This window comes from Myxine glutinosa, chromosome 2, assembly GCF_964187855.1.
Source record: "Myxine glutinosa chromosome 2, kmMyxGlut1.1, whole genome shotgun sequence".
Lineage (NCBI taxonomy): Eukaryota > Metazoa > Chordata > Myxini > Myxiniformes > Myxinidae > Myxine > Myxine glutinosa.
In genome coordinates, this window is record NC_136262.1 from 89,442,901 (window position 1) to 89,459,064 (window position 16,164).

General features: G+C 46.9%; 1 protein-coding gene across 10 annotated transcripts in view; it reads right to left on the reverse strand.

Annotated features, from left to right (window-relative positions):
- The window catches only part of METTL4 (methyltransferase 4, N6-adenosine), an 84,208-nt gene that overhangs the window by 46,689 nt on the left and 21,355 nt on the right, over positions 1-16,164 (reverse strand). For 6 of the 10 annotated variants that reach the window (XM_068107823.2, XM_068107825.2, XM_078771214.1 and 3 more), the window contains exon 3: positions 15,196-15,258. The exons of the other annotated variants lie outside the window; for them this stretch is intronic. In XM_068107823.2, coding sequence (XP_067963924.2) covers positions 15,196-15,258 — 63 coding nt within the window. The remainder of the gene's footprint in view (positions 1-15,195; positions 15,259-16,164) is intronic. 10 annotated transcript variants of the gene reach the window in all.

A 16,164-nucleotide genomic window follows, 5' to 3' on the forward strand; every position in this document is an offset into this window, starting at 1 on the left:
TAGACTAAGAATAACTAGCAAGATGTCCTATAGTTGTCTACGTGAGATGCGGTGAACCTGGGCACGACATTTAATGGGGGAAAAAGGGGAAGGTCGGGGCTACAGAGTGTTGTTTACAGACAATGGGACTAGGGAATGGGGGATTGGGGATAGTTGGGGAGTATTGGGGAAATAGGGGAATATTTACAAGCGGATATGGATGGAGGCCAAATCCCATATCCGCAACATTGCACCCTTCTCTACCTCGGGGCGTCCCGACCCGATAAATTTTTACCTACTTTAGTGTGGCACTCAGATGTAGTTCCCTCTACTATTAACTCTACCCTGAGTGCGACAGTTTTACAGATGTTCACAAATGAGTAAATATGTCCCCCTGCGACGTTGCACCCTTCTCCTCACAGAAACACACCCACAGGATAACCGAATCGCGGAAAGAATCCTCAAACTAAACATACAGCCGGTAGGGAGCATTATTTACACAAGACTACACTGATATTTACACTACGATCCAGGACCTGTTTTTGGAGGAACACATGCAGATGTTATGCATAGAGAGAGCACGCATGCCAGCATCGATACACCAACCCACGAGTGCTCTGTGGCCCTACGGCCTTTAATAATGTGCAGAGCACCCCTTCCAAGCACCAAAAGCACCACCCCATCATGTACAGTCAGCACCATCCGGTGCACCAATAAAGTGTTTAACAATCACCGGTGGTGTCGCAGCCGGCCGATGTTCTGCCGCTGGTCTTGCCTTCATGTGGTGCACTTGGCCTTCTTGCTTCTTTAAAAATAAAGAAAGGCGCCAACCGCGTCCATTTCTGTATTGTGGTGTCAGGGGGCCAACTATTAGTGGTTCACCTGTATGGCATAGGTGCCACGTTGACCCATAGGTCCATCCACGGGTGGTGCTTGCCCGCAAGAGAACTGCGGTCCATGGTGGGCGGCCACAAAAATTGCGGTCCATATGGTGTATCGATCCCGGCAGCAAGCAGCGAAAGTGCAGGCCCACAACTGCGGAGCCAGCACCTCTCTCTCCTCTCTCTCTGCCCCAAAGCCAGATCCTCGGAGGTGGGAGACAAAAGAAGAAGACAAGTGAGTAAGGTGGTAAGGGCGCAAAAGTGCACGCAACATTAGGTAATGCACACTAGGGGCACATGGGAACCAGGTGAGACAAGTACGTTCCTACCGTGTGCCCCCCCCCCCCCCCCACCAGGTAACCTACATTGCCCCTCCCTTACCCCTTACTGTATCCACAAAACACAACACTACCCATAAACATCTACTTTACAAATCAACAAACGTCCCTACTGTCTTCCCCGTTCCTCCCATAAACCAAATTCGTCTTCTCTCCCTCCTAACCAATCAAATTTGCCATTTCCAACTCTCATCACAATTTGCCATCTCCAACTCAACATCAAAATTTGCCATCACCAATTCATCATCAGTCCCTCCTAAGGAGGGAGAGATGGAATCACCCCAATCTCTCATCCACGTCGTGATGCGTCTCACAAATCCAACCAGCAATTCTTATTTCCTGCAACACAGAACAAAGAAAACACAGGTGTGGAGTCATCATCATCACAGGTAAGTGGCTGCGTATGGTGCGACAGGTTTATCAATCCTAACTATTTCCTAAATGACTTTAACAACTTTACATTACCCGGGGTCTTTCTCCTGCCAAACCATTGGCCCTCTTACACTATGGGTTCTAAAAACCAATTCCCATTGACCAAACTGTGGTGCTTTTCAATTTGGGGTCTCACTCCCCCGATTCATCTCCCGGTGCCCTCGCACAATTTCTGGGCCGCGACGTGTAGCTCTCCCAGCAGGTCTACCCACCTGCACACCTCCACCACTGCAGTTGCCTCCGAGCTTACCTGCTCCTTACCCTAACCTATCTACCTAGGGAAGGCCCTCTGGCGCTCTCCCCACTCGGTGCCCTCTCTGGCACTGGGCTGCCCGATCCACACCCGGGATCCTCAGGCACCCACTGACACTAACGGCTCCCAGAGCCCACCTGCGGCCTCACCTGGCGGACATCCTCACAGTGGTGGAGTGCCCAAACCAACTACACACACTAACAGGCTACACGCCCAGCCATTTCCACAACACTAATGCACCCATCCACAACACCATTCTGCAACCGCACCACAAATGCCAATATCCAACCACAATTTACCTATACCCTCTACCTAACACTTACACTACCCGCCCCGGGTATCCGTGATGGGGGTCCACTCTTCCCCCATTCACACCTTCGCACCATCCACTCCACTCCACAATTTCCACCATTCTCACTCCATGTATTCCACACACCTGCACTTGCACACCTGTGCTCTCACACCTGGTGCCACCTGCACCCTTCTCTCCCCAAGCGCATTCGCGCTGATCCACAACACTCACTACTCATACACTGCTCCACACACCTGTCCAGCTCTCACACAGCATCATCTCATCTAACTACTCCCCTCTGAAACTTGCGCTTCCCAGTCGCCCCTTTAAACTATTGCGCTCCCTCGTCATTATCATCCACATTAAACTACCTGCGTCCCCACTACAGGTATCAGTCACTAACTAAACTTAACGTTACCTAATGTCATCTTCTAGGTCCCTATCAATATCCTAACCCACCCGGGCTAGTTTTCACTGCCATACACCCCATAAACTATTGCGCATTTGCCCCACCATGGGAAGGGTGGCAGGGATGCCACCCTTACCCACCGGGCCCATCGCTTACTACCAATTTTGCACATCAAATTTCAACAAATCAAAAATTTGCCAATCACTGCCCATCATCTGCCAATCATTCCTGCCAATCCTTTGCCAATCATCAAATTTTGTTTTTTTTTCTAATTTTGGGTCCAAAACACTAACCTCATCACACAGTCTACTCACTAATGCCTCTCGGTGCGCCAATTCCTGTCCAAAGCCCGGCTTCGTAAAGCCAAGCCATGAATGCGGGTTGTTTGGTGCCAGCGGCTGGATACGTCCCGCATTCGGGGCAGGGACGGGGGCTTACCCGGCCCGAGATCCCACGCACCACCTCGGCGTGGAGCCATCCAATGTCCCGATCTCGACCTGCCGGCACGTCTCAATAGAAGGTGGTCGCCATGACGACCCTTACTATCGGGCTGCCCGCTCCGCCTAGTGGAGCCCGGACGCGGCCGTTCCACGCGAGGCCCAGCGTGGATCGCGCACGGCGGTCCTTTCGAACCCGCCGTGGCTCGGATCCCCGCTGGTTCTCGCGGCACGCGAAGCCCGGCACGCACCGAGGGCCCGCTTCGGCTAAAAGTCGACCTAACCTCTAACCCGGTTACCGTCGATGCCTCACCTGGATGCTTACAAGCATACGCTACCCCTTTCGTTGCTCATACATCCAGCCGTTTCCATGCTCCTCGTCGTACCTTCTCTTACACACCTCGGTACACTCATTCCGCTCACCAACTTGGTCACACACCTGACCACCGAACACCTTGGCACACATTCGTCGCTCGCACACCTCACCAACACACCTCTTCGCGCCCCCTCCTCGGTCACCTCCTCTGTGACAATCACAGGTGTGCTCTCACTCGCACACCCAACCACGTGCCTCACTACCAATTCCAGCGTGCATTCCCACTCACGCTCTACCATTCCAGGTGTGCATCCTTCCATTCCAGGTGTACATCCTCGCTCACCTGTCACAACCAACTCACGCTCCTTGTCACTCTCACTACTCTCACCTCCATTCTTGACAGCGCACTCACCCTTACTCTTGACAGCGCACTCTTTCCTCATGCACCCGTCCGTTACACACCTTTCTCGCGCACACTCTTGCGCACACTCTCCCGTCACACCCTCTGTAACACTTACCACACCGCGCTTCCATGTGCTCCCTCGCACACGCGCTACGACCGACTCACTCTCGCCAGCACCCTCACTCCTTGGCACGCACTTTTTCCTCACACACCCCAGAGTCGGACTTTCTCGCACACCTCCTTTTTCGCACACCAGACCTGTCGCACACTTCACCAACGGCCTCTCACGAACACCCGGGTCCATCTCGACCCCCAAGCTTCTTAAATCACCTGGCGCATCATACGCACGACCATATTGGTCACCACTTACACCGGGTCCTCTTCCTCTTCGCTTCTCCTCCATCACCTGCGAATCCCTCATCCGGTTAATGAGCACATCATCACGATCCAAACACAGACTTTGGACCAATTCTTTTATCTCCTCTTTTATCTCTTTCTTATCCTCTCTCCGTCGCTTCTTAATTTCGCTCACCCCTTCTTCCACTTCTTCTAATTTCTGCTTCACCTCCTTCATTCCCCGGTACGTCTCCTCAAGCTCGTCCTCCAAGGCTACCTTGACCGTTTCCATGTGCGTCCTCACCTGCCGGTCCTTCGTCTCCATTACCTCTGTCACCTCGTCCAACCTCGTTGTCAGTCCCTCACGTACCATCTGACATTCCCTCTTCGTCGCTATCAAGTCGTCTTTTAGTTCTTTCTGTGTCGCTTTTAACCCTCCTAATACCGCAGTGTTCCTTTGAACCTGCTCCGTTAGTCCTTTTTGTCCCTCCGTCAGCTGTTCCACCTCCTGCATCAGGTCCTCTATGCCCCCTTGTAACTTTACAGTCCCCTTTCTCACCTCCTTCTCCATGTGCTCCTTACAGTGCCTCACCTCCTCGCGCACTCCTCCGACCTCCTCACTCACACCTCTTCTGATCTCTTCTCCCATTACTTGCATCTCCTGCCCAGATGCCACCCTCATCTGCTCCATTTCCTCCCTGTGAGCATCCAGTTTGGTTTCTACCCCCATTCTGACCCCCTCTATCTGCTGCCCCATTTGTTTAACTTCCCTTTCCGCTTGGTCCCTCATGTCCCTCAATTTGCCTTCCATACTGTTTTCTAACCCCTCTAACCCCTTTTTCATCCCTTCCATTTGATTCTCCTGAACGGCCATTCTGTTTTCTACCCCCATTAACCCCTCCTGTATTTCCCCTAATCTATTGTCTAATCCCTCACCGGTACCCCTCGCTTCGTCCCTCATTACCCCCATTTGGTTTCCCATTACCCCCATTTGGTTTCCCATTACCCCCAATTGCTCACTCTGAGCCCTCATTTCCTCCCTCATTTTCTCGCTATTTCTCGCTATCTCGCATAAGGGCCTTCATTTGTATGAAAAAAAGGTCCAAATCTACCAGCGGCGCTACTACGGTCGCGGGCGTGAGCGCCGTGGCCATGTGCGAGGCGCCATTTTGCGCGCCCGTAACCTCGTGCGCGACGACGCTATTTTGCGAACCTGCCACCCTCACTGCTTCGCTCTCCTCATGTCCCTCATTTTGGTCCTGGATCGACCCTGCCTCACTCTCCTCTACCGGAACCCAGCCGTCTTGATTTGCCATAGCGCAACTTTCAAAATTCGGGTTTTTATTTTCGTAAAACAAAATCAAATTTCGCCGTTATAATTTCGAGCGCGTGAAACACGCTCCGGGACCGATCCCACTTCCCGACACCAATTGTTACGGACACGACTTATTAAGATGTTATGCTGGGCCGAGCGGAATGGCCGCCGTGTTCGCACAAGTTACCCGATTATACTCGAACGTTGGCCGAATCGCGCTACGCTAGATCAATGAAGGAAAGGACACAACGGCTGGGTTAAATGACACGACACCAGGGGTACAGTTCTCAAGACCTCCGGAGGAGGATATAATATGGGATATGCAGAACGTTTAGATTACACGGCACAAGAGGTACAGCACAGAAAGGTGGGCACTTATACACGGTCTTATCTTATTCCCGACAGACCACAGACAAACGGGACAAGACTGACTCACACAGGGATTGATGGCAAGGAGGGGCAGGTAGTCGATGGCTCAAGGTGCACCTTGGCTCAGGGGCAGAATCGACCCGGTCCGGTCCAGAGATGCGGGAGGTATCTCTCAGCGCTAGGAGGTGACGTCCTTTCTCCTTCGTAGCTGAGGCGCATCTGACGTCACCTCCGTCTTCCGGCGCATATCCAGCGGGGAGTGACACGCCCTCGGCTCGTTAGCTCCGCCCCAGATGGAATCGGTCCGCCGCTTCTTATTGGGTGCGGGGGGTTACCGGGCTCCGCCCTTGACGAGGAGCTGACAGTCAGCCCCTGAGTGGTAACCCCGTCGGAGCACATGGTCAATGGCGGCTAACCAAGCCGGAGTGAGGACACGCACTCCCCGCGCCGCTGTTGTTGTTGTTGGTGTTGTTGTTTCATGAGGAAGAGATGCGGGGAGGTATTGGGAGGTCCTAAACTTACTACTGGTTCCATACAATCACATTCTGGTGCAACGAAGAGTCAGAATTAATGGAAACGAGTCCTTAACTGACATACACTAAGAATAACTAGCAAGATGTCCTATAGTTGTCTACGTGAGATGCGGTGAACCTGGGCACGACATTTAATGGGGGAAAAAGGGGAAGGTCGGGGCTACAGAGTGTTGTTTACAGACAATGGGACTAGGGAATGGGGGATTGGGGATAGTTGGGGAGTATTGGGGAAATAGGGGAATATTTACAAGCGGATATGGATGGAGGCCAAATCCCATATCCACAACAATATATATATATATATATATATATATATATATACGTATATATATATATATATATATATATATATATATATATATATATATATATATATATATATATATATATATATATATATATATATATCTCTCTCCCAGTGTGTACCCTGGATAAGAATAGGTACGCCGTATCCCTGCGTGTCGTAAGAGGCGACGAAGAGGGTTGGCGTCAGGAAGGGCATCCGGCCATAAAAACATTGCCTCAAAAAGAGAACCATGACAATTACAACTACATGTAGGCAGGGTACAGCCCGAAGTGGAGATCGGTTTCTGAGGTTTGGGACATGGAATGTACGGACAATGACAGGGAGATCAGGAGAAGTGGTGGAAGTATTGGTCAGAAGAAGAGTGGACATATGTTGTGTGCAAGAGACGAGATGGAAGGGGAAGTGGTGTGAGAATGGTGAAGGGTAGGCAGGGACAGAAATACAAGTTTGTGTGGCAAGGGTGCCCGGAGGGCGTGAATGGTGTTGGTGTCCTGTTTGCTGAGGAGTTTGTAGACAGTGTGGTGAGTGTGACTAGAGTGAGTGATAGGTTGATGATGGTGAAAATGATGATTGGAAAGCTCTTGGTGAACGTCATCTCGGGATATGCTCCGCAGGTTGGTCGAAGCGATGAAGAGAAGGACAAGTTCTGGTGTGCGATAGAGAAGCTGATGGAAAACATGAAAGATGAGGAAGTTGTTGTGGTAGGAGGAGACCTAAATGGACATGTGGGAAGGAGTATGGATGGTTTTGACGGAGTTCATGGGGGTTACGGATATGGTGTGAGAAATGGAGAAGGTGAAAGGATTTTGGAGTTTGCTGATGGAGCTGATTTGTTGATTTGTAATACTCAGTTCCAGAAAGAGGATAAGAAGCTTGTTACATACACGTCAGGTGGGTCGACGACAACCGTTGACTACCTGATGGTGCGTAGGCGAGATAGGGGGCACCTCCGGGACACAAAGGTGATCCCGGGGGAGGAGGCTGTTTCACAGCACCACTTGGTTGTCTGCGACGTAAGGGTGAAAGGTGCGAGGAGAGCTCGGCGGGTGAAGTACCAACCGACAATGAAGGTGTGGAGGTTGAAAGAGGTGACAGTAAGGGAGGCATTAAAAGAGAGGCTGAGTAGGGTCGAGGATGATGTGGTCGAGCTTGAAAGTGGTTGGATGTCAATGAAGGCTCGTCTGTTGGGAGCCGTTGGTGAGGTATGTGGATGGACAAAAGGACCACCGAGGCACTCGGAAACATGGTGGTGGGATGATGAAGTTGGAAAGAGAATTGACGAGAAGAGGAAGAAGTTCAAGGCGTGGCAGAAGGCGAAGGGTACGGGAGCAGAAACAGCAGAGCATGAAAGTTATAAGGCAGCCAGGAAGGCTGCAAAGAAAGAGGTAGCAAAGGCGCAGGAGGCATGCAGGAAAATGTTCGGAGAACGCTTGGATTCGGAAGAGGGTCAGAAAGCAGTATTCAGGATTGCAAAGCAGATAGCGAAAGAGAGGTGTGATGTGATGGGGGTGAGTTGCTTGAAGGATGAAGTGGGACAAATCGTTGTCGACCCAGATGGAATTAAAGGAAGATGGAAAAGATATATGGAAATGCTGTTGAATACAGAGAATGAATGGGATGGCAACATAGAGAGTAACCCAGTTTTAGGACTGGCAGAGAAGATAACTGAGAAGGAAGTTGAGGAAGCGATAAAAGCAATGAAGGGTAGAAAAGCGGGAGGGCCGACGGGAGTTGTGGGAGATATGTTGAAGGCAGCAGGAAGTTGGGGTGTGAAGAGAATGATAGAGATCTGTAATCTGGTGGTGAAAGAAGGCCGCATTCCAGTGGATTGGGAACTGAGTACCCTCGTCCCTCTATACAAGGGGAAAGGTGACCCTCTGGAGTGTGGCTCGTACCGAGCGATAAAGTTATTGGAGCATGGAATGAAGGTATTGGAAAGGGTGTTGGAGAGGAGGATAAGGAAGAAAGTGAAGATCGACGAAATGCAGTTTGGATTCATGCCAGGAAGAGGAACGACAGACGCGCTTTTCATTGTGAGGCAGTTGCAGGAGAAGTACATGGAGAAGAGGAAGAAGTTGTTTCTTGGGTTTGTTGATCTGGAGAAAGCATTCGATCGGGTTCCACGCAAAGTATTGACATGGGCATTGAGGAAGTTAGGAGTGGAGGAATGGTTGATCAGAGTAGTGATGGCAATGTACAAAAGAGCGCGCACAGCTGTAAGGACGAAGGACGGGAACAGTGGTGAGTTTGAGGTGAAGGTGGGAGTGCATCAGGGGTCGGTACTAAGTCCACTACTATTTGTAGCTGTGATGGAGGTGCTGGCTCAGAACGTAAAGGAGGGTTTACCGTGGGAGTTGTTGTATGCAGATGATCTGGTGTTGATTGCAGAAAGTATGGATGGACTGAAGGAAAAGATGAACACGTGTAAGGAATGTATGGAGACAAAAGGTCTGAAGGTGAATATCGGAAAGACGAAGGTGATGGCCAGTGGTAAAGCATGTGGTGAGGTGGAAAGAACTGGGAAGTGGCCCTGTGCTGTGTGTAGGAAGGGTGTCGGAGTGAACTCCATTCAGTGTACAATGTGCGCTGAGTGGGTTCATCAAAAATGTAGTGGGCTGAGAGGGTCATCAACCAGTGTGGCAGCTACATTCAAATGTAAGGTGTGCACAGAGGGAGCTGCAGATGGAGGAAATGTTGAGTTGGATCTTGGAGACGGCGTGAAGCTGGAAGGTGTGAAAACATTTTGCTACCTCGGAGACATGCTGAATGGAGAAGGTGGATCAGACTCGGCAACGGTTGCTCGAGTGAGATGTGCATGGAAGAAGTTTCGGGAATCGAGTGGCGTGCTGATGATGAGGGGAGTGTCGTTGAAGCTGAAGGGAAAGGTGTATGCTGCATGTGTGAGAAGTGTTATGATTTATGGGAGCGAGACATGGGTAATGAACGTAGAGCAGCAGCGAAGGTTGGAAAGGGTGGAAATGCGAATGGTTCGACGGATGTGCGGAGTATCGTTGAGAGAGAGGAAGACAAATGATGAATTGCGAAAGATGATGGGAATAGAGCCTGTGATTGATGCTGTGAAGAGGAACAGGTTGAGATGGTTTGGTCATGTGTTGAGGAAGGATGAAAGTGACTGGTTGAGAAGAGTGATGGAAATGAATGTAGAAGGAAGTAGAAGACGGGGAAGACCGAGAAAGACTTGGCTAAAGATGGTGGAAGAAGAAATGCGGGCAAGGGGGTTAACAAGGAGAGATGCAGAAAATAGGGCAAAATGGAGAAGATTGTCATGGGGACCGCAAGGCTAACCCCCGCTCTAGCAGGGAAAATGGCCTTTAAAATGCATGTTGTTGTGTTGTTGTGTGTATATATATATATATATATATATATATATATATATATATATATATATATATATATATATATATATATATACATACATACATACATATATATATATATACATACATACATATATATATACATATATATATATACATACATACATATATATATACATATATACATATATATATATATATATACATACATACATATATATATACATACATACATATATATATACATATATACATATATATATATATACATACATACATATATACATACATACATATATATATACATATATACATATATATATATATATACATACATACATATATATATACATATATACATATATATATATATATACATACATATATATATACATACATACATACATACATATATATATATATACATACATATATATATACATACATACATATATATATATATATATACATACATACATACATATATATATACATACATACATATATATATATATATACATACATACATACATATATATATATATATACATACATACATATATATATATATATACATACATACATCTATATATATATATATATATATATATAATTATATATATATATATACATACATATATATATATACAGTCACGTGAAAAAGTAAGTACACCCCATGTAAAGTTTTGACTTTTTCAATTATTTCAACATACAGCTATTTGATCTTCATTTCAACAATATTGATAGATAAAGGTGATATAATATAACAAATATCATGAAACATTTACATTTTGTTGTCCATTGTATAAATTAAATAAACATAAATACAAATTTCGCATGTGGAAAAAGAAAGTACACCCTTGGCTCTAATAGGTGGTATTGCCACCTTTGGCAGAAACAACCTGAAGTAGGCGTTTCTTATAACTGTCTACCAGTCCCTGACATCGACTGGGAGAAATTTTTGCCAACTCTTCCATGCCGAATTCTTTCAGCTGTGCAATGTTTGAGGGGTTTCTTGCATGCACAGCTCGTTTCAAATCCCCCCACAACATCTCGATGGGATTTAGATCCGGGCTTTGACTTGGCCATTCCAGAACCCTCCATTTCTTTCTTTTCAGCCATTCCTTGGTGGATTTACTGGTATGTTTAGGGTCATTGTCATGTTGCAAGGTCCACCTTCAGTTGAGCTTCAACTTTCCGACAGATGGCCTCACATTATCCTCAAGCACCCTCTGGTACAATAAAGAATTCATTGTGGATTCTATGATGGTGAGCTGCCCAAGCCCTGATGCAGCAAAGCTGCCCCAAACCATAATATTCTTTTCAGTTGGTATCAGGTTCTTGTGGTCAAATGCGACAGCATTTGGTTTTGGTTTGGTTTTGACAGCATTTGGTTTTGGTTTTCGCCAAACATGTCTTCTGGTACTGTGGCCAAATAGCTCTACCTTTGACTCATCTGTCCAGAGCACATTGTTCCAGAGGTGCTGGTCTTTGCCTGCACTTCTTTGGCAAAGACTGGTTCATTGGCAAACTTTAGTCTTGCCCTGATGTTCTTTCTGGACAGCAAAGGTTTCCTCCTGGCACACCTCCCATGTAGATCAAATTTGTGCAGCCTCTTTCTAATGGTAGACTCGTGCACTTTGACATCAACAGTGGCAAGAGCTACCTGTAGGTCCCGTGATGACATTCTGGGGTTCTTCGAGACTTCTTTCAGCATCTTGCGGTCTGCTCTCGGGCTGAACTTGCTGGGGCGGCCTGGCCTGAACAAGTTGGCAGTTGTTTGGAATCTTCTCCACTTGTAGATGATCTTCCAGACAGTCGAATGATTGATTTCAAATTGTTTGGAGATCTTTTTAAATCCCTTCCCAGACTCGTAGGCATCTATAACCTTCTTTCTGAAGGCCTCAGAGAGCTCTTTTGATCTAGGCATGGTGACGCTGCACACTTCAACAACAAAGAGCAAACCAAACTAAATGTCTGAGGTTTAAATAAGACAGGTTCCTCCAAGATCCTCTCTAACAATGTTCTAATCATTTGCACCTGAGCTGGTGCACCTGATTCTAATTTTAGGTATTTGAAGTAGTGACAAATGTAGGGGTGTACTTACTTTTTCCACATGCAAAATTTGCATTTATGTTTATTTAAATTATGCAATGGACTACAAAATGTAAATGTTTCATGATATCTGTTATATTATATCACCTTTATCTATCAATATTGTTGAAATGAAGATCAAATAGCTGTATGTTGAAATATGTTGAAAAAGTCAAAACTTTACATGGGGTGTACTTACTTTTTCACATGACTGTATACATATATATATATATATATATATATATATATTATATATATATATATATATATATATATATATATATATATATATATATATATATATATATATATATATATATATACACACACTGAACAGCAATAGAAACGTCACTTCATAAAAATAATTCCTGAACATTTCCCATAGAAATATCAATGCATTTCGTTTAGATATCTCGTTATTTACATTAGTCTGTATCTAAATTTAATCCTAACTACCGACAGTGGTGCACACGTGGATAAAAACAGGTCAACAAAACGCAGGCAAAAAAATGACCATGGTACAAAGTCGTGCATGATTCCCATGAAAATCAAAATGCACATGCGTCTCCTTGTGATTTTCCCTATAAAAGGCACCCCAAAACGTGTGTTCATCATTCGTGTTTCGATGCCAGCGCCATGCCCAGACTTACGAGGATTCAGAGAGACCAGGCTATTGGAAGATTGCATGCTGGACAGACTGCACGAATGGTTGCCAATGCTTTCCGTGTCAACGTGAGAACCATCTACAGGTTACAGGAATGATACCAGGCCACCAACAGCACCGATGACCACCCACGCAGTGGCAGACCGAGGGTAACAACACCACGACAGGATCGACAGATTGTGCGTCATCACATCCAAGATCGCTTTACCAGGGCTACAAAAACTGCAACACAAACAGCTGGAACCCACCAGGGACACATTAGTGTTGATGCAGTCCGTCGACGTTTGAAGAACAGGGATGTCCGTTGTCACAGGCCGTATCGTTGCCCCATTCTTACAGCTCGACACTGCCGTTACCGACTTCAGTGGGCCACACAGCATCAAAATTGGCGTTACCAGCAGTGGAGAACTGTTCTTTTATCAGACGAAAGCCGATACTGTGTTTCCACGGCAGATGGCAGAGTGAGAGTTTGGCGTAGACGTGGGGAACGCTACTCAGATGACTGTGTGATGGAAAGAGACCCGTGGGGTGGTCCAAACATCATGGTATGGGATGCTATTGCTCTCAATCACAAAGTCGGTCCTGTGGTGTTCCAGAATATTGGTCCAGGAAGAGGCAATGGTGTCACAGCTGCTCGCTACATCGATCAAGTCCTCAGACCTCACGTTGTGCCACATTTTGGACGTCACGGAAATCATGTCTTCCAGCAGGACAACGCCCATGCCCACACTGCCAGAGCAACAAGGGACTTCCTGCAACAGAATGGCATCCAAACCATACACTGGCCTGCACCCAGCCCCGATTTAAACCCGACAGAGCACTAGTGGGACGAGGTTCAAAGAAGATTGAATGACGTTCGACCAAGGCCGACAACTGCAGCTCAACTCAGTCAGGCGTTTCTCAGAGGGTGGGCCCAAGTGACCAATGCCTTCATCAACCGATTATTCCACTCCATGTACAGACGATGTATGGCTGTCATCAACGCTCACGGGGGTCACACAAGATACTGATTTTGACCTCCCTTGTTCTCACCTGGTCTTGTGTTTTTCTTATTCAGAACATTTCACATTATTGTTTGAACTGTGGTGACCATACCTGTAATGTTTCATGTTGACCCTAAATCTCAATTCGTGTTGATCATGACTTGAAAATAAAGACTCCAAAATATTGATTCTGACTGACGTTTCTTTTGCTGTTCAGTATATATATATTGTTACGGACACGACTTAAGATGTTGTGATGGGCCGAGCGGAATGGCCGCCGTGTTCGCACAGTTTACCCGATCCCACCCGACGTTGGCCAAATCGCGCTATGCTAAATCAATGAAGGAAAGGACACAACGGCTGGGATAAATGAAACGACACAAGGGGTACAGTTCTCAAGACCTCCGGAGGAGGATATAATTGGTGATGCAGAAAAGGGGTAGATTACAAGGTAAGAGGTAAAGCACAGAAGAGATAGGCACTTAGACACAATCTTATCTATCCCAGACAGACCACAGACAAACGGAACAAGACTGACTTACACAGGGATTGATGGCAGGGAAGGACAGGCAGTCGATAGCACAAGGTGCACCTTGGCTCAGGGACAGGATACAGCTCGGTCCAGTCCAGAGATGCGGGGAGGTATTGCAGCGCTCGGAGGTGGCGTCTCTCTTCCTTCAAGTCCAGCGCGCATCTGACATCACCTCCCTCTTCCTGCGCATGCTCAGCGGGGAGTGACACGCCCTCGGCTCGTTGGCTCCGCCCCAGATGGAATCGGTCCGCCGCTTCTATTGGGTGCGGGGGGTTACCGGGCTCCGCCCTTGACGAGGAGCTGACAGCGAGCCCCTACGTGGTAACCCCGTCGGAGCACATGTTCGATGGCGGCTAAACAAGCCGGAGTGAGGACGCGCACTCCCCGCGCCGCCGTTGTTGTTGTTGGTGTTGTTGTTGTTGTTGTTGTTGTTGCTGAACCGTGAGGAAGAGCTGCGGGGAGGTATTGGGAGGTCCTAAACTTCCTAACGGTGCCATACAATCACATTCTGGTGCAACGAAGAGTCAGAATTAATGGAAACGAGTCCTTAACTGACATAGACTAAGAATAACTAGCAAGATGTCCTATAGTTGTCTACGTGAGATGCGGTGGACCTGGATGCGACATTTAATGGGGGAAATAGGGGGAGGTCAGGTCTACAGAGTGTTGTTTACAGAAAATGGGACTAGGGAATGGGGGATTGGGGATAGTTGGGAAGTATTGGGGAAATAGGGGAATATTTACAAGCGGATATGGATGGAGGCCAATCTCATATCCGCAACAATATATATATACATATATATATAAACAACCAGAAGGAAATGTTTTTGATATTTTCTTAAAATGAGGACCATTTGTGTAACGTATACCCAGAGTTACAGCACTTTAAAATCCAAAATTTGCATCAAGGTAAAGAATTACCGATGTTAACACAATAGACAATATCATAAGATGCAGAACAATAACCACACAAGCAAGTCGTACACTGTTATGATGCTGCATGGCATCGATTTGTCCACGGTTCCTTTCACCCACATTGCGCTTCTTCTGCAACAAACAATTAATTGAAATAGTCACAAAAAACCTGTGAATCAGTATAAACAAAAGTAAATGCATTGATGTTTTTTGTGTACATAGTCAAGGCTCGTGGAAGAGCTAGAAGCCTAGAAACACAGAATGGATCAGGATGAAACATTTAAAAAAAAGGAACCGAGGAGGAGAAGGGGGAATGCCAACAGCAGGGCAGAGGGAGAAAATAGATGGAGACGAATAAAAAAAGGGATGCGGATACGATGAAGGTTGGGGGAGAACGCAAGAGCTGGACAAATGGATACAGAAGAAATTTTTTTGGAGGGGTGGGGAAGGTTAACGGGTGTAGAAAAGATCATGATTTTGGGTTGGGGATGATCAGAGATGGTGGTGAACAGCTGTCTTGAATACCTGAAGGTAAGAATGAGATTGAAGAGAATGTCGAATTTAGTTCAACATGTGGGTAAAAAAAAGAGGAACACATAAGTGGAGGTGAGCAGTGATTCTGAATTATGTCATTTTCCCTAGGAGGGGGTAGCTAGTGGACTGTGTGCATTCTGCAAATAAACGGGGGTGGGGTGGGGGGTGGGGGGGGGGGGGGGGACAAAGCACGGAAAGGGCAGAGAGTGCAAGACCAGAGAGGAGGTGGAAGAAGACAGAGACCACCGACCTGTCGGTGATGGGTAAAGTTATTGCCCCATAGACTAAGCTTCATCATGAGAGATTCCAATGATTTTGAAAGCCTTGTTTTCCATGGTGTCAAGCTGAGCAAGGTGTTAGACAGGGGTGCCAGCCCAGAGGGGAGAGCAGTACTCCATCAAACTGTGGATGAAGACCTTGTTCCAAGTCGGTTGAAAAATGATTTCGGAGCAGAAAAATGTGAGATTCAATGGGTATTGGCAGCCATTTTGGATTTTTCTCAAA